Source organism: Heterocephalus glaber, unplaced genomic scaffold (assembly GCF_053883595.1).
Source record: "Heterocephalus glaber isolate CG9 unplaced genomic scaffold, H.glaber_assembly_v1.0 deba00001481, whole genome shotgun sequence".
Taxonomy (NCBI): Eukaryota; Metazoa; Chordata; class Mammalia; order Rodentia; family Bathyergidae; genus Heterocephalus; species Heterocephalus glaber.
Genome location: NW_028258317.1, coordinates 59,283,764 through 59,310,000, shown reverse-complemented (window position 1 = coordinate 59,310,000; position 26,237 = coordinate 59,283,764). Strand labels below are relative to the sequence as shown.

Genomic DNA, 26,237 nt, shown 5'->3' with positions numbered 1-26,237 from the left:
TATAGAGAAGCAAACTGATCCTTGGAGATGTTAACTTTAATGAGGAAAAAAGTACTAGAACTCACATTTTAGAACCAGAGTCTGAACCCGGAGTGCAGGCACTTTAACCACCATACTATAACATGTATATTAATAATTCAGTTCCAGAATATTAAGCAAAAACAATGCAAGCATTAATTTTGAGAAAATTAACTGAGTACATGGAACAAATTGGGGTGGCATCACTTATATATTCCTCAGTTCATTCCTTCTTTCTTCCCTAAACGGCAGTTGAAAATCAGATACTGTTTTGGGTACCTGTGATCCAGCAGAACAAGCAGTCAGATTGTATATTTTTGGAAAAAATAATCAATAAGGTGAGCACATATAATAAGCAGGAGGAATAATAACTGTAAGGAAAAGAAAGGGCTCTGAAGGGTTGGAGTATGTATGCTATCTTGTGTGCACGAAGAACCAGGCAGACCTGTGTATTAGAACAGGTCAGATGAAAACTCAGAGACAAGCACAGGGTTTTGCATGGGGAGTCACCATGACTGTGACAAGAGCACTACAGATGATCACTGGGGCAGAGTCCTGTGGCAGTGGCTTCAAGCAATCATTAAAAAAAAGAGCTGGTAAGAGGGCAAGTGGAACGATGGCTTCAAGGAATTTCATTCTAAAGGGAAAAAGAGAAATAAGATAGTAATAGGAAAGAGATAGAAGACAAGAGAGAGTGTTTTTACCAATTCTTTTAAGAGACAAGAATTAATCATATGAAAGAATTCTGTTAATTGATAACAACAGAATTGAAAGGAAAATTTTGATGGCAAGAGAAAAAATAATTAATGGGATAAAATGGATAATTGATGGCATGACAATAAGTCTTTTGATGGGATAAAGAGAAATGGGGTCCAATATACAAATGGAGAGGTGGCTTTAGGTAGAAGATGAACAATAAATTGACTGCAGTAACAGGAGACAAGCCACACCCAGTATGTGGTCAAGACAGAGGGAGGAGTCCAATAAAACAGAAAGGACCCCGTGTAACAGAATTTCCTCATGTTCTTTGAGGCCACATTCTGACGTTTTTTTTAGCTATGCTTGATTTTTGTTTTCCTTATGTATAAAGATGAAGAGAACAGAAGCTATGAGATTATTATACAGATTAAAAGTTAATCATTGATTTTTAGGGCTTAGAGTGACTATAGTGTCAAAATGGTAAATGTTGTTTATGCTACTATTATTACTACATTATCCTTAATTAAATGTAGCCCAAATTATATGATTTGAACACTTGAATTTAATTTACTACCTCCTTGGGATCAAACAAAATGCAATCCCTGGGAGAAAGAGCAAGTTGTCAACTGCAATAAGCTTTGTTTAACAGAGTTTCCCTAATGCAATTTTGGCACATTAATCCTAAAGGGGCTATAAATTGAATCAATTCTGATTTTGTTAAAGTCTAAGAAAGTGGTGTTACATTCTATTGAGCCAAATGTTTATCTTACAGCAAACAAATAGGGAGCATTTTGAAATTCAATATTTGCTACATTTTTTTGATTAGCAAGCAAAAGGAATGGACGCAATCAATACATGGACTCCCAGAGCGAAACTATTTCTTTCCTTCAAGAAAATCTTTCTTGATACCTGGACTTCTCTCTCTGCTGCCTGATCTCCTTGGTGGTCTTGACATAGCTGCCACCCGGGCTTATCTCCCACTTCAATCTTCTACTTTTGCCTGTGCAGCCCTCACCCCACATACTGTTCACTATCTATACAGCAGTGATTTAAAAACTGTACAGCAGGTCAAGCACTACTGTGTTTAAAACCATTTTATTCCGTAAGAGAATAAATGCACTCCCTTCATGGTTTAGAAACCCCTGCTGAGATGGCCACTGCCCACTCCTCTGACCCATCTCTTCCTGCTCTCTTTCTATTCATTTTGTTCCCCACATGCACGTTAGCACTCTGTCCTGGGAGTACACCAGTCTTTCCCTAGACAGTATTCTTTGATCTTTTTGTTCTTTCTGCATAGAACATTCCTGCTCCAGTTCACCTGAATTGCTCAGTACCATCTCACATGTCTGTGTTCAATGATCAGCACCTCAAAAAGGATCCCTGTCCTCCCTTAAGGGAGCTCTGTCTTCCCACAAGCACCAGTTTTATTTCATTCATTACACTTATCCTGAGCTGAAATCATTCTGATTGTTTCACGGCTTGTTTGTTTTCTGACTTGTTTCCAGAATGAAGAGTCTTTTATAAACTGCATGTAAAACTTCATGTCTTCTTCACCCTGAGTGAATAGAAACTGGGAGTTCACTGAATTTGATAGGAGGAATAAATAAGCTCCAATTCCTGAATTTCTGCAGATGATAGTTAAACCTCAACAGACCAGAGTGACTTCTGCTGTCCCATGAGTTTTTGGTTAGATAACAGAAGGAATTGTTTTTTCAGCCATTTATTCTTCCATTCCTTAAATCACTCAGCCAACTCACCACTAATTTTTTTCTTTATTACTCTAAAATCTAACTTTGCATATTTACTCAATTATTTTCTGTATATTTGACAATGTGTATTATGTGCAGAAATAAATTAGAATGATCTCAAAGAATATAAAATGCACTGTTTCACTTCATGCTTGATAACAGAGTAGCAAAAGCTTCTATATTCCTGGAAAAGACTATCTAATATTCTGCTTAACAATAATAAATTATATATTCATAGATATTGAGAGAAACATCTTTTGGGAAAATATAAATTAAATTTGTGATCACAAACACAGATGACAAATAAATTCTGTAACCAGAGATTATCACAGTGAAGTGGAAGATGCTTTTTCAAGGAAAAGTGCAATCAAAGGTATATATAGACAGAGGAAGGAAAAAAGTAAAAGACATCACAAAGTTCAGAAAGTCTGTCCAGACTCTGGGCTTCTACCACATTATCACCAATTTACTCCAAAAGATAACTCAATGGATTCATCTAGAACTCTACAGGGTGGACCTGGTCTAGGACAGAAGGATAGGGAACTGAAAACATGCACAGGTTTTTGAAAAGATGTGATAATTTTTCTGAAAATAGTGCTTTTATTGAGCATTTACTATATTTCAGGTATTACATTAATTCCGTTCTATGGATTTCATAACATATAATATTCATAACATCTCTAGGAGTACTATTATTGCCCCACTTTAGATGAGAAAATGAAAGCAGAGGAGGAATTTGAGCTGTAGAAGGTCAGAAGGTCAGAGAAAGCAAATGACAGATACTGCCCTTGACTGTAGCCTAATGTGAAGGCCTCTGTGAACTGAACACATGAAATGGTGACCAGTTGATCTTATTCCACTTCAATGGGCCCCCACTGCTTTCCCATGTTTAGATGAGCAGTGCTAAGAGCCACAAAATAAATTGCTGTTTTGAAGAGTTATTTCTGTAGTTACTAGTCCAACTGTAAAAGCTAATGCTTCATTTTAAAACCAAATATTTTTGTTTAGATTAATAAAACTTTGAAAGATTCTCTATGAAATGTCAAATAAATGATTCCCTCCTCCTTCCTGCCTCTCATGCCAGGAATCAAACTTAGGGCCTCATGCATACTAAGTATGTGCTCTACCACTGAGATATACCCTCAGCCTCTAAATTACAGTATCTCTAAACTCCAAAATCCCTGGAATGATCCCCATGGGATATCATTAGTTAAGAAAGCAATGTGTAGCGGTATAATATGATCTCAGTTGATATGCTAATATTTGGAAGAGTGTGGAAAGATATAGTCTTCACTTTTAGCAATGCCTAGCTAGTTGGGTGGAGAACTCTGCTACAATACATCTTTGTGTATGTTCTATCACAGTAAGCATAGCTTAATTTTGTAATTAATAATGACTACAGAGTAATTTTTCCTCATCATTTATTTCTAAATACAGTCTTCCTATGTGTTTTAATGGTCTTTCTCACATGATCTTGTGTCTAACCTTAACTTTTTTTGAACTCTTCTTTCAACCAAATTTACTTTACACATTAACACTCTGGTTAAGATTTCCATTAAATGACAAATTCTCCAGCAAAAATAAATTAAGGAACCTTTTGTTTGTGATGCCTGATTAAATGCCAGTCCTGTTAGTCTGTTAGTAAAACTAGCTATTGGATATGGGGCATCCTTTGTATGTACACGTGTAATCATAAGGCCATGTGCATTATTAACATACATATTTTACATTAATGAGAAATTTCAGATTGCTCTAAGCACTATACACACAACTTGAAGATGAAATATGAACTAGGCTTGGTTTACTTAACTAACTTGAATGACCAGTCTATTACTGGCATAGGGACCAAAAACAGTAATTTGTAGTCTGTAGCTTTAATAATGAAATCACCAGATTATTAGTTTTAAGGCACTTTGAAAGGAAAATTGTAGGCCACTTAAAACTTTATTCTACAATTTAAAGGGCTCTAATGTAGCAGAAAATTGATGGAGCTAGCAAAATGAATGACCTCACTAAACCTAAACTATTATTTGCCTAGGAAGTAACTACCAAACAAGCATATACAGATATTCCTTGTTTAACAACACACCTGTTTAATGACTTTTCAGACTTACATACATCTTTTTTTGTGCAGTTATGTACGTCTTGATTATAGAGCATCAATGTCTTTTTTGTACAGTACATTTTATTTATATAGTACTTTCATTTTTGTTGATTGTACTGTATAACACAGTACTATAGTTTTATGTTCTGTTATACATTACAGTACAGCGTGTAAGAGTTATGGAAATAGAAGCAAAGTCATCAAGTTGGAGTTTTCTTTGACCATTTCTTTGTTCTGAATATTGTAATGTATGTACTATATACAATTCCTCACTTAGCGACCAATTCACTTAATGACCTAGTGGCAGGACTATGACCCAATCATTAAATGAGGAATGCCTATTATTTTTCCTTCCAGTCTATTTCAGAAAAACCAAGAAATAGCTTAGTTTAGACTTCTATTAAACCCTAACCCAATCCTACAGAAATGTGGGCAATTCATTATCATGTTTGCTCCTGGTGCAGTGCTACATTAATCAACTCACAGCACTCTACAGTTCCAAATCTTAGCTGAATACAAAACAACCCCGTGGTTAGCGTCATTTCTAATAAATGAAATTGGATTCAGCAGACATTTACTGAGTACTTACTAAAATTTCAGTAGGTTTGGCCAAGCCCAGAGAGATGTGTAGGACACAAGTTCTACTCTCGAGGAATTTAAAATTTAAGGAGAAAGTTACACCCAGAACTAACTCTGCTACAAAGTACAATGTTATGAAAGCTGTGTGTGTCAACAGTAAGAATATAAAGAATGGAGAGCATAGAGTAAGTCGTTTGTAGTTAATTATAATCTAGGCTGGGAAAAGGGGACCTTTTAGCTGTGGCTTGAAGGTCAAATGGGATTTGGCCAATAGTGGGTGTATGTATAGATGGAGCAGGGAATCATGGGGAAAGCAGGGTGTGCTGACAGATAGTAAGGATAAAGCATGCTTACATGGCAAAGGATGAAGAGATAAGGAAGGAAAGAAAAGTTGGGCCAGATCAACAAGGGCCTTCAGTGAAGAAGTTTAAATGTATGCTCTAAGTCACCCGAAGATTCTCTCATGAGTAAAAAAAGGAAAAACACTGCTTATGGTGTAGTCCTTTCCTCATAACAAGTATTAGTGACCTTACTTTTATTTACTTTAAATCAGAGAGGATTTAAGATTTGTAATTTGAGGGCCGGGGATTTAGCTCAGTGGTTTCGCTGCCTGCTGCGCAAGCGCAAGGACCCGAGTTCAATCCCCGGTACCCAAAAAAAAAAAAAAAAAAAAGATTTGTAATTTGAAATCAACATTTTATTACATTAAATTATGCAGTCAGTTTTTGGGAGGAGGAGAGTGATCAGTGAACCTTAGTAAAAATGAGGAAAATGATGATGGGTTTAGACACCTACCTGCTTTGGGAGACTGGAGCCAGTAGAAAAAAATAATATTGTACTGGGATAGAGGGGAGACTAGGGAAGGGCCGGTAAAGGAAAGGGCACCGAGTGGAGAGTGTTCATAGCTTCACTCAATTGCGCAGCCCCAAGAATTTGCTGTTCCAAACGCAAGATTAACACATAATTTAACACAGCTTCTTTCAGTGAATCTAAGCATTGAAATACACCTCTGTTCTTGTCAGAGGAAACCCTCCAGCTCCGAGTTCATTGGTAGAACAGAGATAACTCACAGTGCCAAATGTTCACGTAACTTTCCATCAGCGTATCTGCTGGCTCAGCCCACCAGCTCCACACGTTCCTCCACCCTGGAAGATGGGATGGACGCCTGCACATTCTTTATCTGACAATCATCACCTTAGATAAGGCTTGGTGCTCTTAAAACCTACCATTCTAACACCATTTTCAAAAGCTTGCCGGGTGAGGGGAGCCGGTCCGTCCACAGTCTTGCCGTCATCATCCGGGCCCCAACTGGCACTGTATATGTGCACGTGCTGGGGGTTGAAGCTGACTGACTTTGCCTCCACCATGTCTGTGACATCCCCATCCAGCATTCTCACGCCTGCGAGACAAAAAGGAGGGTGAGTCAGTGCAGGAGTGTCACTACCTGACATCCAAGGACCCACTATGGGACTTCAGGGGGAAAAAACGTATTTTTAATCAACACTTAACTAAGCATATTTTCCCCAGTGAAAGGATAATGTGCATTTTTCAGAAGGTGTCTTGGGCAGCAAAGAAGTTACACTGCATGTAAAAAGAGAAAAGCTTCTTTAAAATCTTTTTTATACAATTTTTTTCTCCAAGCTTCTAATCCCTGCAGTGATTGCCATAATCATCCCTTCTCCTCATTTCTCTCTTAAGCGACTACTACTGGATAGAAAGATCCTCAAGCAACCTCCCTTCCCTAAATGTCATTCCAGTGAACAGCCCGTGCTCGGAGTTGGTATAAAATAGTCTAGCTTCAGCAGTCTTGTAAATTTGGGAAAGCTGCCAAGTTAGGTTGGTCTCATTTCCTCTACATTTAATATTATCCCCTAATCTGAAGATTGATGTAAACTTAATATGTTTATTTTTTGTGAAGTTATTTACAAGTCAAATAATAAAATGGGAATGCATTTAACACTTCAAAAAATTCCAGAGGGTTTCAGCAATGTTTAGCCATTAATCTTCATTTAAACAGATTCCTACAAGACAGATAGAAATTATTAACTCTAAAGTGGACACTAAGACACTTAGAAATGAATTACATGCTGAGCCACATGTGGTGGGACATGCCTGAAATCCTAGTACTCTCCAAGGCTGAGGCAGGAAGATTACAAGTTTGAGCCCAGCAAAGGCATTTAGCAAGAACTTGCCTGAAAACTTTTAAAAGGGGTTGAGGATGTAGCTCAGTGCAGATGCCCTGTGTTCAATCCCCTAGTTCCACAGGAAAGAGAAGTGGGGGGGGGAGATAAAGGGAGATGGGGAAAGGAAGGGGGGAGGGGGGGGGAGAGAGAGAGGGAGAGGGAGAGAGAGGGAGGGAGAGAGAGAGAGGTGGAGGGGGAGAGAGAGAGAGAGAGAGAGAGAGAGAGGGAGGGAGAGAGGCCAAATGCCAGGCTTTCCATTTTCCCTTTTATTCTGGAGACTCACAACAGCAAAATATTTAATTATCAGGTAAACATACCTCTCCTCAGCTTAAGCTAAATATCACTGAAATACTGTGTCTTTCCAGGGCAAACTTACTTCTTACTAGAATCTTCTTGTCTCAGTAAGATTTCAAGTTTTTATTGGTTAGCAATAAGCAGAAATTAAATAGTAAGACATCAAATCAGGCAGTCTTACTATATGGAACTGTAAATCTATCTCCTTACTTCCTATTATCTATCATTCATTTCGCTCTTTAGTCATAATTTGGGGTTTTTTTTGTGGCTTTTTAAAAACCTTTAACTCAACTATAAAATTCACAAACAAGAATAGGATGAGCAATGAGTGCATCTATATTAAATTTTCAATAACTGTTAAATTCTGCCTCATTTTCATCCTCTAAAAACTTTTTAAATTCCATGACAGAGATCACTTTTCAGGTTTTAATATGTTTTACCAAAAAAAAAAGTAAATAAGCCCTTACAACATTCAGCTAACATTGAGTTTTCCCAAAACACCCTATCTCTAAAGATGCTGTGTGTGGTTGCCATGTCTCCTATCTCTCCCTCCAAACTTTTGAGTTTTCTTTATATATATATATATTTTAACTGACATATAATAATTGTACATACTGCTGATTATTGTGAAATTTTGTTTACTGATTTTTTTAATTAAATTCTTTTATTGGTACATTGTAGGTATACAACACAATTACATTTCTCATTGGGAATTGTACCTTTACATAATGCATCTTGGTTCTTATTTTTTCCCCATCCCTAGCCCTCCCTTCACGCCCTCCACCCTTCCCTATTTACAAAGACTTAATTTCCATTTTTTCCATTTCTCAGCATTTTTCCTTTCCCTTCTTTCCTTTCCCCTGCCCCTCCCACTACCCCTACCCCTTTGGACCTTTTCTTCCTATTTCGCATTATCGATTATTCATTCTAATCATTGGTACATTTTAGGTATGTCAACAGGTGATATAGAGAATGAAAGTTGTACATAAAGCCCTTTAAAAATTATGGAACACAATGTGTACTGAGAGAATCTATTTTCTGGGAAGGAAAACTTGGGACAATACCTTGCTTGTGCTAGATGCTAAGTAGCTACTGGTTTATTTCAATATAATATGAATTTTCAAAATGGATCTGCATGTTTTTAAGTGGATAAATGAACTGGTTCATCTTAAAAAGCACAAAGTGAAACTATTTCACCAGTACACTGAGATCTACCCCTTATAATCTTACTGTTATGACCAAATGCCAACATGTGTGTATCAACACAATATCTTGATTCAGTTGCTATATGATGCATTTAATGCAAAGTGCATGATCAAATGCCTGCTAAATCATTAGATGCTCATGATTTTCAGTAGGCTCCTTTTTCTTCATTTAACTCTAAGCCTTCGTGCCTTAGGCCTAAGAGGTCAAATCTATAATTCAGTATCGTCTTGGTTAGAACATTTTAAATCATCACCAACAATTCCTTCTCTTAATAAAGGTACTGTGAAGCTAGGGCAGCATTTTATCTGTGAGTTCCTAAGTTCATCCCCTCATTCCTTAGAGGTCAGTGGTGCGAGCCCTGGTTCTGTGACAATCTGGGGTGTGAATCTGCTCGTGAGAGAGGAGTACTGGCCTGTGAGGCAGGTTGGCTGGCAACTCTGATGTGACTCTCTGGGGAGAGCAGGGGCCTTCAGCACCCTCACCTCTCTCAGGGAAAAACCATGGTCTCCTATTTTAGCATCTCCATGCCTTGGAAGACATGGCGGATGCTCCAGAGTACAGCTAATTTCTGGTTAACAAATTATCATAAAGCAAAATTGGTGGAATTAAGGGTAAAGGAAAGAGGTTACATTTACTGTGGACTGACATTCAAGGTAATTTTAGAAAACCTTTTCTTAGCAATGCTATTACATGCTATACCATTCTTATCTGTGATCTCACTTTCTGCAAATTCAGTTATCCAAGGTCAATTAACTGAAAATATCCAGAAAGAAACAATTCGTGTTTTAAATAACTTTTATTACAGTATATTTTTATAGTCTTTCTATTTTATTATTAGCTGTATAGTGTTTTGGAAACAAAGAGGCCAACCTTGTTCCAGAAGCTTCCTTCATCTTATGATACTCTTTATCGGACCCTTAGAGCAGAGGAGCTATATAGAACGCTTTCTTTCCATTTGTATCTGATTGAGGCACTTGGCTGTTGCTTATAAAATGATTTCAAATGGTAAAGTTAAAGTTTGTTTTTCTCAACAGTTGGATTTATATTGCTTTGGCTGGATCTTAGAATAAACAAACATATGTGTATTTGAGTTCATACATATGTGTGTATGAATAGATATAATCTGGAATCACTTGTGAGACCACTATACCTTATGTTACTAACAAAGGAGATTTTACCATTGACCATTTCAATTATAATTACAATCACAATTTCACTTACAATTACAAGGACCTTTTACTAAAAGCCTAAGCATCACATACATAATAGCTTTTCTGCTTTGAGAGGACTTCAAAATGCTTCTTTCCTTAGAGATGTCATGGCCTGTTGTTTCTAATGCAAGTTTCTTCTTACCCAGGTACCAATTATAGCATTTTGGTACAGACGTCAAAGACTTCGATTTTTACTATTAAATACAGTAACATTTTTTTCTTCAAGCCCATTAGAAAAAGTGTGTTCGTAACACTTTAGGGGTACTCCATCAGCAGTCCTTAACTATACTGAATGACACGTTAACCTAGTGGTTTTGCTGTCTGTAATAGTCGAACACTGTTATGCAACAATATGCCCATCTAGTTTAAAAAGGATTCTGGAAAGCAGTTAGCAAAAGAGCTGCCTGGCTCTTAACTCTGTTCACATAAGTTTGTTTTCCATACCTCCGATCTTGGCATTGAAAGCAATTCCGACTGTGCAGTGAGAGTTGTTTGCAGTGGCTGCCACTTCTCCAGCACAGCGGGTTCCATGCCTGCAGGCAGAACACACACACTTTCTAAAGTAAGACACTCCATTCTCAGGAACTCAACACATCCCTCCACCACCCAGACGTCAAGTGGTGAAGAAAGCATCCAGCTGCGGGTGTGTCTAGAGCTTCCTACCCAAGTAGCACTTAGGCTGTCCATGGAAAATTCTTAGCACATAATTATGCTGCTTCGGATTATATTATTTTAATATTTATATGTTTGCTTTTGATATCTTGCTCTCTCAACTAGAAAATCTTGAAAGCTAAAACCCAGCCCCATTTTTTGTATCTGCAACACTTCTGGTGACCAATACAGTAGTCATCAGTCATATACAGCTATTGGGTCCTTGAAATGTGGCTAGTGAGACCTCATTTCAACTTTTAATTTTACTTAACTTTAACTTAATTAAAAAACTAATATTTCAGTATCAGAAAAGTTAACAATGTGGATATGAGAATGCTTATTAAATTACAATTTTAAATATAGTCAAGCTTTTCTAATGAAAAATTTCTGTCAAGAACAGGATGTGCTATACACACTAAATTGAAAAGATTTTGTATAAAATAAATATCTCATTAATAATTTTTATATTAATTATACATTGAAGAACCTTAGTAAAATATATTATAAAGATTTATTTCATGTGTTTGTTTCCATCTGTTTTTGTTTTTTTGGTACCAGGGATTGAACTCAGGTCCTTGCACTTGTGGGGCAGATGGCAGAACTACTGAGCTAAATCCCTGCCCCCTCATCTCTGTTTTTTAAAAATGTGGCTTCAAGAAAATGATTTTTTCCCCCAAAGCATTCTCTTTTATTTCTTTCAACAACACCTTTGTTCCTTGATCAGCAAAATCTTGTGGCTGAAAGGACTCCTAAGACCATCTTTTCCAAGGATGCCAAAAAAATTTTCAAATACAGAGAACAATCTAGTAGTGGCCTTAAACAGTGTGTTAAGAATGTTACGGTATGAACAAGTCCAGAGGAAGAAAACAGTAAGACTGATGGCTAACATCTGCTATGGCTGCACAAGAGAGAGGTAACAACCAGTATGATGTATTTGCCTTTGCTAAAGGAGTTCAAGGCCCAGCCCCCCCTTCAGTTTTAGAGATGAGTTCACTTAGAGAGATCTGTCAAAAGCAACACAGTTAACAAACTGCTACTAACTCTGAGGCCCTCATTTCAGTGCTTTTTATTTTACAGCACAGTTGCCTTGGGCCACACTTGTTGTAGGATATTACTACCATCCATGCAACTCTGAACAACTTGTTGCCTACAACTGATGGGTACACATGCAAGTTTACACAAAGGAGACACCATATGCTGCTCTGTTCACTTAGTAATGTCATGCATATCTTTTTATACAAACATGAATATATATTTTAATGGTCACTAAAATAATCCATAAGTAGTACCTATATGAGTATGATGCATGTGTAAACCTATCTGTACATATACATACACACACACACACACACACACATGTCTTCTACACAATATTCCTGGGAGTTTTACACAATTTTTCACTAGTATTAACAAGGATATTAAGAGCAACCTTGAAAATTATTTTATATACATATATGTATATATAAAATTTTACACCTGGAGATAAATTCCTAGAAGTAGAATTACAGAACCAAAGGGTACAGAATATGTTGTAACCAAACCACATAAAAATGATATGATTAAAACTATTATAAAACTTTAGATTTTTGTGCACAGCCAGAGAGAGGAAGAGAGAGAGATTATAAGTCAAGTTAATGACACTGAAGAATGCAGAAAATATATGGATGAATCCTGTACACAAATCTTTGTGCAGTAGTTTTTCATTCATTTTTATCCTTGCCCATTTGACCTGTTAGGTCATCGTAGGCTCCTTCCTCCTTCACCCATATTCAATATTGGCTATCTTTTAAAATATTTATTCATTATATCTATTTCTTGCCTTATGAATAAATAATCTTCTCATCATCTTTGCCCAAATTTCTTACTGTTTTTCCTGCCAAATTTGTTGCAAATATGTTTCCAAATTTGGAAAATATCAATGTAATTTTGGCCAATTTTGCATTGCCCTACAAGTATTAATCTTGCTATACTTGTAATTACTTTGCCCTTCTAGTATTGTCACTTTACCCATCAGAAAAAAAAGATCAATTGTTAAAAGAACAACTATTTCTTCTACAAGCCCCAAACTCAAGTAATAATCTCCTCTGGAGCCTAGCAATTATTAACTATGATTCTTTGTCAGGCTTTACTGCATATTACTTTATGATATGTTATTTCTATTCAAACTTCTAATTTCCTCAGTGAGGCCACTGTTCTTACTCTCATTGTATCTAGTACTAATTATTGTTAAGCATACTGGAACACTAGGGCTTCTATTTTTAAATTCAGGTCTACTTTATTCTTTGGCCCATGGGTTAGTTAAGTTTTGATATTTTCAAGTGTATATGGGTAGTGTTTTGATATAAATTGATAATTTGATTATGTTATGATAAAAGAGTATAACGTATATGAGTCAATTCTTTGAATTTAGTGAAACTTACAAAATGGCAATGATAATGACTAGTGGATATACGTAAATGTTATATGTGCTTAAAAATGATATACTTAAAAACCGCGTACTATGTATTCTCCAATTGTTTATTTTTTCAAATTATTTATTATATGTATACTATATCAAATTTATTTAATAAGTTATGGATTTCTTAATGTTCTTTTCAGTTCTACCAACTTTGTTCTGTTTAGAATTGACCTATTAATCTTCTTAGTGAAACAAACTATTTAAGAATATGTAACAATACTTTGTGGTTCTTGCACTAAGAGTAGGTGTCTGTTAACATTTAACTTACATATATATTACTGTACTTTACTCTATTTTCAAACATTCTACATTTATATCAGTTATGTCTCTTATAAAAAGAATATGCTGGGATTTCTGATTTTTGAAGCCAGGCTATTTGTCTTTTACTAGAGTCCATGTATGGTAACTGTGTTTACTGATACAAACATGTTCATTCTGTAATCTTTTTCCCTGTACCAGTTTGGTTGTTGTAGCTTTATTACATAGGACTAATCCTAAGTATTTGGTCATGCAAAACTAACAACACAAAATCTGAGGTCGCCAACTCTTTTATTTTCTTTTCACACACAATAGAGACTTAGAATATCTTAACTCTGATTAGACATCTCTCATACCCCTTTATGATCTCCTTCTGATTATAATTAAACCTTGGAATAGTTAACCCTCTAAATTACCATTATTGTTACTACATTGAATGTTTATTTAAATTTTCAAATATATTCTTTGTTTTATACCTCCTTTTGGGAGCATTGAAAATTCTGTAAACGTACTCATCAGTGTTTTGTTAGTCAAAAGTCTTTTTGGTAGCTTCAGAAATTGACTTTATTTTATTGCTCTTGAAAAATAATTTCAGTGGGGAAAGAATTACAGTCTAACATCACTTGAAAGATACCATTCCCCTGCCATCTAGCTTCCCTTGCTCTCAATAAAAGGTCAGCAATCTGGAAAATCTGTCTCTCTGGACATTTTTCAGATCTTCTCTTTGAGATTTCTATTCTGTAGGTTCATTAAGATGCCATATGCGTGGATTTAAAAAAATACTGCCTTGGAATTTCTGAACCTTTAGCTTAATATCTGTTTCCTCAGATTTCTTCACTAGTATCTCTGAAACTGCTTCCATCATACCTTTTAATTTCTCCTTTCAGAATCCCGATGAAGGATTTATTTACAAGGTGCTACTTAGGGTTAATCTCTTGAAATTGTCTCAAGCTCTCTCTGTGTGTACATATACCAAGTTCCTACAAGAAATGTGACCATCATATACTACATATATTAGAAGGGGCCCATGAGATGCAGGGAGGGAGAGGGAGAGGAGGGGTTGAAAAAGAATTAAGAAATGTCATATATATGTACGAATTCCCACAATGTATGTGAACATTATATACTACAAACGTGTACTTTTTTTTTAATTTAAAAAGTCTCTCTGGCTGCATTCTGAATAGCTTGATTAATTCTGTATTTCACTTACCCTATTATTATTATTACCATTACTAATCTGTTATTTAATCAATTTATTGTTATTCATTTCAATTATTATGTTTTATTTTTTGAAGTTCTTTGTTTTTTAAAAAATTTGCTTAATTGGATTAGTGTCTTTTTCCTTAATATACTTTTTCAGTGTTCATTTCCTTATACCTAATATTCATTTCTTTATTATTTATTCATTTCTTTATTATTTCTTTATTCATTTATTATCTTTTATTATCATTTATCTTTATTTATTATCTTTATTCATTTCTTTATTATTTCTTTATTACCTAATATTTCTTATTCATTTCTTTATACCTAATAATTCTAAAATATATACATCAAATTTGATTATTCTTATGCTTGCTGCTAGCTTATTTTTACAGTGTCATTTTCCTTTGTAATTTATAAATTTTCCATTTAGGAGGTGACTTTGCTTAGGCTTTAATCCTTTTTTTTTTTTTGGTACCAGGGATTGAACTCAGGACCTCGTGCTTGCCAGGCAGGCACTATGCTGCTGAGCTAAATCACCAGCTCTGGTTTTAATCTGTGTGAGTTCTTTCAGGCTAGGGTGGAAAACTTGTATTTTCAAAAATTTAAATTTGCTTCTGCCACATTTTTGGTGGTAAATCAACAAGGACCTGCTCAACTAAATTAAAACTTGAACTATATAAGTCATATGAATTACAGGTGTAAATCTCCTATGTGCTGTTAGTAGTTCATAAAGGATTTTTATTTGCTTATTTATCCTCTTGTCCTACTTTTTATGTAGGCTGGGAATGCTGAATATTTCTTCTGTCTCACTGTATGTAGGGTTTTTTTCCCTATTAATGAAGATGGTTCTTTATGAATTCTGTTTTATGCAGAAGTTTTCTCTCATCTCATTAGACTAAAATTTTGTGCCTTGTTATATCTGGGCTTTAAAATACACATGGAGGCTGACCAGAATTGGTTGTTCACCTTGGAAAAGGCATATAGAGCTTCTCATAGCATTGAGTTTCCTCAGAGAAATTCTCTTGATGTCCTACCACATTATTAATCATGCAATAGAAAATTCTTATTTCACACTTTTCTAGAAGGTTTTTTTTGCTACCATGGATCGAACTTGGGACCTTGTGCTTGCAAGACAGGTGGTGGAACCACTGAGCTAAATCCCCAGCCTCTAGGAGTTTTATACATACTACTGTAGGACAGATTAAATTGAATATCTATTCTACTATATTATTTAAAAATGGAACTACTGTAGTTTTGTATTAGTAAAATGTTAGCACAGCCCTGCGCATATTACATGCATCATTCATTAATGTATAATGAATGCCACTGAGTGAATAACAGACTATTTCCATACAAAGTTTATTCTGCAAATACTTCTGTACATTGCTGTACATCATAATGTAGCAGCCATTTTTTGTGAGACAGTGAAGTTCTCTGAGCTGAGCCCTCACTCTGCTGCTGACTCATATGTTTTAAAATACCACTTAAATAATATATTGCCACATACTGTAATTGAGGTCTAAATGACTAGTTCAACTGCATTTAAACATTCCACACTCTTTAAATGACAATGATTGTTGCTCCAAAAAACTACCATTCAGCTTTTTCACTTTTACACGTTAGGTGGACTCCATATTCAGACAGGGATTTAAGACAAATTACAGAGGAATAGATATCATCATGACCTGCTTAAAGTTCAAGTGTAGGAACAAGTCATAATTTTTTTCTAGTCTCAAAGAACAAGGGTGGGCAGCAAGGTGTGCATCTTGACAGTTACAAATAAAAGTCAGTATTTCAGATGTATTTTAGTTCAAAGACTAGAATATGAGCATTGAGGTCTTTTCATCATAGGAAGAAAATCCTACTAGATTTCAGTCCTAAAAACAATATATTCATTATATTACATACATACTTACATGCACCTACATGTGAACTTCACTAATCAATCCTATTTAATAGACATTCCTTGGAAAAATAATCATTGATTATGCTCTTTTGTATGCTCACAATATTACTAAGACATACTTTCTAACTTTCATAAGATAACTCAATTATATAAATTATAACAGATCTGTACACAAGTAATTTAAGAGAAATTGAACATCATTTAAAATAAAGACGGTGTAGACAACTAAAAATTTAAAGTTTTTCTTATTATGACACTTCTCTGTGCTTCAGGGCCCTACTAAGTGTGAAACATCTTATTACATAATTTTTACTTCAATAAATCATTTTAGCTTTTCAAGAGCACCTTGAATCGAAGATCATCCCAGTCTTTTGCTAGTGATTTTTCTTATCAAGTTTTATCAATGTTGCTCCAGTAAATCACTGTAATTAAAGGGCTCAAGAAGTTTTACTTGGAATGCCTTACTGAGAAGGTAGAAAATTAGACAAGAAGGTGCCTGTTAACTTCTACGGACTTCAAAAATATACATGTTAGGCAAAGTGAGTGTGCAACAGAAGCTTAAGGGACCTACTGTATCTTGCTAAGTAGTAAAATGTTCTCTTCTTCTCTTGCTTTCTCCTTGTCCTTTAATCACACCACTTACTGAACTTCTTTCCTTCAACATGAATTGAGGATGGAAATAACTTATTTGCCTTCACCACTTGTGAAGCCAAGAAGTGAGTAAGCTCAGCAATGAACCAGAGATGGCAGGGCATAGGCAGAGGACTCCCTTTTCATTTGCCGTTGTACACCTTGACAGTCAAACTGGCACTTGTAGGGAATCAAGCAATGGCAAGTGGGAGAAAGATTACTTTCATTTTCTTTCTTCCTGGGAACAGCCATCTCTACTTGTTCATGGATTCTGCCTACCCTCCTCACTGCTACTGCCCGAGTGACATCTGGTATGCCCACTCTTTCATTCTTTCTTGCAGGTTTTGATTTTGTACGAATTGGAGTGGAAATCCTTTAAGCCTATCCCAAAGGCTTTCTTAGAAGAGGAGACAACAGCAAGACATAGGGAGATGTTTTCAACATATGATTCAAAAATCAATGCTTATGACTGCTTATGTTATGCACAATTATATTACCACTTTGTATTTACACAGCTGTCCATTTCTCAAGTTACGATAGCCTCATTTGATTTGCACATCAACATTGTGAAGGCAGTAAAACATATTATTTCTCTTATTTTACAAATGAGAAAACTCAGTTTATCAGTTGGTGACTGGAAGGTATAAAATATAGCAGGACATGGACTAGACCAAGGTCTTCTGCATTCTCATATAGTGACTTCCCACTACTCCAGCAAGACCTATAGGGTCCATGTTGGTAAGGGTCTGAGTGGTTGCTGAGATTTCAGGGCTCCTTAGCCTGCTCTCATACTCTTTGGATAATGCTGGTGCTCTGTGATGCAGAGGTGATTTTATCCCTTTATTAGAATTAAGGACAGGATATTTGACAGTGGAACCTCCCAGAAATAAAACATTTTACAGAACCTCCATGAAATAATATTTAGCTTGTGGTAGAAGGAGGAAAATCTGGGAAATGTAAAAATGAAAACTTAAGAACAACGGAAAGTAGCTGAAAAAGGACTATCACTCTGTCTTCAGTGAAAAACTGCCCAAAGGCCAAGAAACATATTTGAGGAAAAAAAAGAGAAAAAAGCAAGAAAAAAACATCATCTATTTTAGAGTGATCATTTTTGTGAATTAATTAAGATAATAGCAGCTGAAGTGATTTCAATTATACAAAGCAAATGAAGTCTCAAAATCGTTGTTTTTTTATTACAGTGGGTAGTCAGGAAAACTTGTTCAAAATAACAAATAAATAAACATATAGAGTAACACAAGATTATATTAAGAGACCATCGATAGCCTAACACTGAAAGAATATTAAGCATAATCTTTCAAATTATGAAAGATTTTATACATAGCAATAGATATTATGAATCCTCCTCTGGCTGTCAGGAATTATACACAACATTTTAAGACATTAATAAAAAATTTTGACTGCTCCAATGTCTGACAGATATCATGCTGTAGGCAAAGAAAGAAAGTGAAAAGTGTATTTTATAGTATTAAGTAATAATAGGTCACTACTACACAACTCTCCTTGACACCACTGATAAGTGGTATTAGATATATCAAATGTAAATGACTAGTAAGTTTTTTTTAAAGAAGCAAAATTAATTATTTCTTACAGTGGGTCAAAAATAATGTCAGATACACACGTGAGTACATGTAAAAACTGGTAAAATATGAGTAAATTCTATAGATTGCATAATTATCAATTTCTTGGTTTTGACACAGATCACTTAAGTTACCATTCATGATGACTAGGAAAGGGATATGGAGGATCTCTATGCTATTTTGCAACTTTCTGCAAATGGATAATTATTTTCAAAAGTATTAAAATAATCACTGTAGGTGTCAATAACTGGTGGGATTGGTTGGAATTTAAGGGTATTTCAGAGAAAAATAATATTGACAATAAAAAATCAAAATAAATAAAACTCAGGTGACCAGTGTACTGCAGTGTTTTCTTCCCTCTTTCATTTTCTGTGCTTTATCCTCCCCGCCTAATTCTTTGATATTTTTTCACTTCTTTCTATCCACTTCAGCCTACAAAAATAGCTTACTCATGTTCATGCCTAAAACAACAAAGAAGTTAGGTGTTTATTGCACTTCTGTTGCTTTCTTCAATATAATGCTGCATGGAATGGTGAAGTACAAGGAAAACTCAATACAGGCACACATGTAGTCATTTATACTCTTGACCATCACAGGTAACAACATCCTCATTGACCTTTTTGCCAACCTATGATGGTTAATCTAGATTGCCAATTTGATTGAATTAAGAGACACTTAAAAAAGGGATTGAATTTTGATGGTGCTAATCTCATCAAGTGGATTAATCTCTTTGAAGAGTTCATAGCTGAATGGGTTATCAATAGGTAGGGCCTAACTGAAGAAAGTTGGTTACTAGGGGTGTGACTTTGAAGGGTATATCTGTTTTCTTACTCTTGCTCTCTCTGCTTCCAGGCTGCCATGAGGTGAGCAGTTATTCACCAGCAAAATATCCTTCTGCAGTATAGCCTGACTCATGTCGGGCCCACAGCAATAAAACCAGCAGACCATGGACTAAAACCTCTCAAACTGTGAGCCACAGTAAATCTTTTCTCTTTTATGGTGTATATGTCAGGTGTGTTGTCCCAGTGATGAAAAAGTAATTACTACACTACTCTTATCTTAGGGATCAACAACAAAGAAACAGGGTACTGGATATCTCTGCTGATATAGTATACTAACATTGAAAATGAAGCAGGGCTTATTTTCTTGGCCTTCTGGTGGTTAATATACATTTATATCTGTCATGCTTTTTGGCTCCTGTTTGGCTTTCAATGATGATTTTTCTTTGTGATATTTGAATATTTCTATGAAATGATATTGCCTATGCTTGTCTGTGTCCTCTAATGCATCCATGATGTTATTCCTTCTCCTTTGGGTCTAGCAGGAGCTCAAATGACTGCTCTTCATGTTCTTTAACCTCTTATCAGAGGGTCCTGGTTAGTCTTCTTAAATGTAGATTTGATAATTTTTACTATATGAAGTTAGAACCTGAAACAGCTTAATCTCATTTTCTACCACAAATGGAGGTCTATGAAATTGTCTCCTTTACCCCTTGACTATGAATAGATAGAAATCATTCATTCCTCCTAATTCATTTTAAATCTGTTCTCAGAAGTTCAGAAATGTTAGGTGGGTGTGGTGGCACACGTCTGTAATCCCAGGACTCTGGGAGTCTGATGCAGAAAGATGGCAGATTCCAGCCCAATGGAAGCAAAGTAGCAACTTAACACAACCCTGCCTCAAACAAACAAACAAACAAACAAACAATAAAACAGGCTGAGGATGTATCTCAGTGTGAAGGCCCTTAGTTCAATCCTTAGCACTACTACTACATACACACATACAGATGCACACAAACTTCACAAATGTCTATCTGTTAGATCTGTACAAATAAACTCTTTTGTGGGACTGGAGAAGGTCTAATGTGATTCCCACTAGACATCTCTCTGTTGTACTGAGATAAGTACTTACTCCAATCCATGAAAATAAAAATAGAACTCTTTTTAAGTAAGTTATGAACTCTGTTAGGAATAATGTTTTTATGTGATAAAAATAACCAAAGTACTTGAGAAAAATTATTTTAGTTAACGTTATTTTCCACTTCCTTCCCTTTCTTCTTCCTTCCTTTATCAAGCTCAAATCATTCACATGTCATGTCCTAAGTGCTTTTGAAATTCGGAACATGCAAAATTGAATAATCTAAGGTTGTAGTGTTCACAATCTCATAGGGAAGATTCTAAGTACAGGGTTAACAAAACCTTTTCTCCTTATCTATGGAAAAGTTATGCTAGTTATAATTTCTAGCTCCGATCTCCTTGATATCTGGTAAATGTGGGCTATCAGCTACCAAACAAGATAGCACAGAGAAAATGAATCCTAGTTGGTAGATTACCATGAACTAGGAGATCTGTGGCCAGGTCTATAAATCCATGATGAGAAGTATTAGCTTCGAGCATCTGAGAGTAGATGCTGGAGATGAAGTGTGGCCTTCCTTGCATGGCCCAGGAAGCTATATTCACAGGGTATTGTGAGAAGCAGTATTCTTACAAATGTGCATCTTCTAAGGCAAAGTAACTCTCATACCCAACCACATGGCTGACTCTGGGGAGGAAATAGGACAGCAGAGAAGCACAGAATAGTTCAAGAATGATAATCATTCTTTTTGAGGAAATAAAGCAGATATTGTTCTACTGGCATGTTATGTTTCTATCACAGAAGGATAGCAGAAGAACCTCTGGAGGCCAAAACATTCTATGGGCTGGACCAACTACTATAATTGAACCTGAGACCAGTGACAGGGGTTTTGTAAGACACATTCAAATAATTACCAGGTATTTTAGTACACACCAATCAAAGTTTGTGTGCAAAGTGTTATAAGAATTTCTGCTTCAATCATTCTGATTTGGGGTGAGTCCCTGTAAAAATGCTTGATATGCAATCCAAACCACTTCCTCCTTCTTACACCTGAGCTGATTTTCTTATAATTTCACATTATCATAATTAAAAGAAAATTTCATAATTAGAACTCAGTGAAGCATTAAATATGAAGTATATACTGAATGTATATGCTAAGAAACTAGAAAAAGACCTATAAAAATAATGAAAGAAATAATGACCTGTATAAAAATATAATTTTGATTTTTTTATGGTCTATTTCTTTCCAAATACAGTACACTTCTCTTCCTCAAATGTATACTGAAAACTACCCCACATAAATATTTCTATAGTAGCAAAATAAGACATCGGGATGCTAGCATGTACCCTAAATAGACAATATCTTAACTTTACTGGTACTCTTGTATATAGGTAAGTTCCAGTTTTATAAACATCATTATAATGGACATCTCAACCAGATTTCATGAGGCTATACCCATGACTCGACTCATAATTAATTTTCTTTTCTGAATCAATTCATTCAGCAAATATTTATCAAGTACCAAGAATGCCTTGAAGAATGTATAAGTCATTAAGCATTCAAAATTTAAAAAGAATTATCATTATATGATGTGGTTTCAATGAATTTTACTGGCTAAGAAATTCTGAATAAGACAAAAATAATTCACATGTTTATATTCACTTAATATGTGTGTTTCCATTTGCTTTTGCTAAAATATTTAGATAAAAAATACTTCTTTTGCTCAAAATCTGTTAATGATTGGCTGATGGAGAAATACGATATTATAAATGCATGACTTCATTCTGTTGGAAACTATTTTCAGATCATGAGCAAACTGTCAAAACAGCTTAGGAGATATGCGTCTTTATAAAGAATGAGGGTCAAAATATGTGACTATTATATAAACATATACATGACTTTATGTCTTTCATAAACAAAAGGCAAACAAATAATACAAAGCAAAGCAAGCAAATCAATAGCTTAATGAATCTTCAAAAGAAATGGGATTTTATGCCATGAATGAAAATAATATTTGAGAACATCTTTAGTCACACTGGGGGCCAAGCTGAAGAGCGTTCAGAAGTGTGTGATCAGTAAAATAGAAGACAAAAATCAATAAGGATAGGGAAGTGCCTTTAAATGAGAGTGATTTGTCAATAAAATGATTCCAAACAGTTGTTAGTGCAACCTGTAAAGATTTCTACAGACTGAATCTGTTTATGGTCCTACTAAAATTCAAATTTGATTAATTTTTGTTTGATGTAGGAGTGACTATAGCTGAATGCTACATGCACTTTCATAATTTTACTTTTATTGTTTAAAATGAAGCTCCATTTGCTGTACTCACAACAAGACCCTGGCCTCAATTTAAGTGAATTCATTTCTAATGTTTTCTTCCCTCGATACCTATTTATTGCAGTAATGAATCTTCCCACTATTGCCTCGCAAATCAGGTAGGCTGTGGTTCAAGTGTGAAAATAAGCACTATATGGCTTTGTCTTGAGAAGCAGAAATGGTAACAAAGATTGCCTGACTATCATGACCAGAACTGGCTTGCTATCTTGATCTCTGGAGTACACTCTGTGCAAGTCTCTTTCAGCATCCTAAATGCTTGTTTCTCAAGTTGCTAGAAAGCACAAGTTGTTTACGCAAAAACGATTTTCAAAGTGATATTCCCCCATGAATACAATGTGATAATAGAAAATGTCAGGCCCTGAGTTGCACTCTTAGCCTCATCAAGATTTCCCTTGAAATTGCAGTCCCTTCTGTAGTTTCTTAAGTCTAGCAATTTGGATCTTATTCCCCCAGCTGACACACTACTTGCTTTGGCTGGGTGTGAGGCCACACTTAAGAGACATGGAGGCAGTCCATGGGTAGAAGCCATTGTGTTTGGTTTTCTTCACTAAAAGTCAATTTGGGGGCAGAGAGAAACTCCTTTTCACCTCTAAAGAGGAGACGTGGGTTCACAGAACTGCACTGGGTGATATTTAGGAAATGGAGGCACATTCCTTCTCAATCTAATATCTAAACAATATCAAATATAACAGAAAACATTATGTGCTAATGCTACTAAAGTTTCCTTTGGTATTCACATTGATTCAAATATTCATTCATAAAACAAGGCAAAATAAACCTTCCCAATTGTGTTGATGCTTCACTTTTTATGTTAAAGCATTTATAGCTTTCTTCATTCTCCTTTCTATGGAAAAGTTCCAGAAAATGTATTAGTTATAAATGATAATCTCAGAAATGGAAAATCCTTATGGCGAATTAACTAATATCTTTTCAGAAGTGAGAATTTTTCCAGATTTCCCCCTGCTACACTTCTTTTATCAACAGATTATTTTTCCCTTTAGGTCACACATCTTGAAGATCACAGAATTGTTTCCAGCCAACATTCTGACCATTTTCCTTGTTCAGTGCCCACTCAGGGGGTCAGACAGTGGAGACCCAGGAAGACCCACAAAGGCTTGTTAAATTGCAATGAGGTAAGAAAGAAACTCTGTGCTGCAGAAAATCAACTTTAGATTGATTAGCAAGGAAAGAGGCTGTGAGACTCGGTCTATGTCTAATAATCGTCTGTCGATAGTTCAATCATAAAACAGTGTTCCTTTCAAGGGAGAAAGGTGAAATGACTTGGCAAACATTTTCTTTTCCTCTCCCTCCGCCACTTTAAAATGGAAGAATTCTGGATCCTCGCTGTTAACCAAATGGCATTTACAGCTTTCAGCTGGCATGGGGCAGCTGAGAAGCTAAAACTAGGAATGCTTATTCCCATTTCCATGGAAACCTGTCACCAACTGGTGAAAACAAGGTAGATCAAATTTTTGTTGAAATAATCACTGTTTTAAAACTTCTCTTGCACCAGGATCGACAACATGGTCTCATCTCAGGAGGACAAGGAAGTCTGTCCGGCTAAATAATTGTAACTCTTCTTCATGGTCAAAATCATTAAAGTATTGTCATGAGCTTTTTTAAAGTATTGTCATAAGCTTTTTTTTTTTTTTTTTTTTGGTACCGGGGATTGAACTCGGGTCCTTGAGCTTGCGCAGCAGGCAGTGAAACCGCTGAGATAATCCCCGACCTAGTCATGAGCTCTTTTTAAAACTTATCTCTTAAAGGACAAATTGCTACCAATCCAATCAATAAATTATACAATAAAAAAATAAAAATTTTGAACCAAAGAACTCCTTTCAAAACTTGTGATCCTATTCTTATTGTACATCTTCTTAACAAATGCATGAGGGAAGAAATGAGATTTCTTGAGAAGGAGTAGACTGTAATTCATATTCTGGAAAAGAGTTGGAAGGAGTATTCTATTTTTTTAAAACCATACTGTGAAAATAAAACTCTGAAAAGATCATTCAAGTAGCCAATTGTTACAAGTGGAAATGATCTCCATAGATCTTGGATCCATGCAGCCTTTCCAAAAGAATTGCTAGATCTTTCCTCCACCAACAATGTAAAAATAATTTTTAAAAAATCTATGTATCATTCCCACTGTTTGCATACAGTATTTAAAAGAGAAATACTCTAAATTAGGTGGAAATAATTTCCCCAAAATAAGTAATAGGATGAAAAAATGCCAGTGATTCATTCTAAAGTGGAATTCTGCCACCAGACTGAATTTCCTGATGACCAAAGCCCGAAGTTGGCTCTAATAGCATGAGCTACACATAGGGCAACAGAGTCTACTGTATTTGGACCATTCAGAATTCTTGTAGCAAACATCAAGTAGCTATTTTCTCACTGCTTTGTACACAGGAGATAATTAAGTCTCTTAGTGCCAAGAAGACTTGCCCAGATTTATTCCTTCAACCTTTCGGTTTCTTTCCCCACATCAGACTTTCACATTCACAACTGTTCTGCTTAGACACACTTTCCAATTTTTAGTTTGCTACTCCAATTCAGAAACATCACCATATCTACTTCACATCTCATTAATTCTAATCTCCTGTATTAGTAAAAGATTAATACATGTGGAAACGTCTGACCTCAAATGCTATGATTTTCAGAGTATATGCAGCACACTAATGATTCTTATTTTATAATTTTAAATCTCGCATTGTTAAAGTGACAGCTAAACACTAAATCTGAAGATTTTCCAGACATTTCTGATTTCTTCCTTCTTTTCTATACTATTTAAGAGGTTTAATCTTAATTTTTAAGATCAGCATATATAGTCAATAAATAAAAATACACTAATGATGAGAAAATTCATAAACATGTAAGAATTAGTTGAAGTATACATTTTCATTTAAAAAATTGACCTTAATTATATTTTAAGAGGGTTGTGTATTGGTTTGTTAGGTAGGGGTATGAATTTTGTCACGCATACATGCCACTAACTGTGAAGGCGGGGGAAGGGATTGATTTTGGCCAGAGTTCAAATTTCTCAGTGAAATATTTTTAAAATTTTACTAATCAGTAATTATATGTGCCTGGCTCATTTTCACCTTCCTTCCTAAAATTACTTATTGAAAACATTTTTAAAGCTTATGTTACTGATTTACCTCTTTATTTCATGCAAGACCAGCATATGACCCCTGAAACAAAACAAGACTCTCTAAATCAAAGATTAATTCATGATTTTCTTTCAGATGCCTAAGAATAAGAATCAATCAATATTAATGAATATATAGCCTCAGGTAACT

General features: G+C 35.3%; 1 protein-coding gene and 1 long non-coding RNA gene across 3 annotated transcripts in view; one reads left to right on the top strand and one right to left on the bottom strand.

Annotated features, from left to right (window-relative positions):
• Positions 1 to 26,237, bottom strand: part of LOC147825976 (proprotein convertase subtilisin/kexin type 5) — a 341,197-nt gene that overhangs the window by 173,519 nt on the left and 141,441 nt on the right. For both annotated transcript variants that reach the window (XM_004862531.3, XM_087184121.1), the window contains exons 6-7: positions 10,487 to 10,575; positions 6,375 to 6,547 (exon numbers count right to left, since the gene is read on the bottom strand). In XM_004862531.3, the coding sequence (XP_004862588.1) occupies positions 6,375 to 6,547; positions 10,487 to 10,575 (262 nt within the window). The remainder of the gene's footprint in view (positions 1 to 6,374; positions 6,548 to 10,486; positions 10,576 to 26,237) is intronic.
• LOC106010878 (uncharacterized) lies at positions 6,410 to 24,538 on the top strand. The gene is made up of 4 exons (XR_001184583.3): positions 6,410 to 6,566; positions 19,599 to 19,714; positions 23,940 to 24,071; positions 24,452 to 24,538. It is a non-coding gene; the product is annotated as an uncharacterized LOC106010878 (long non-coding RNA).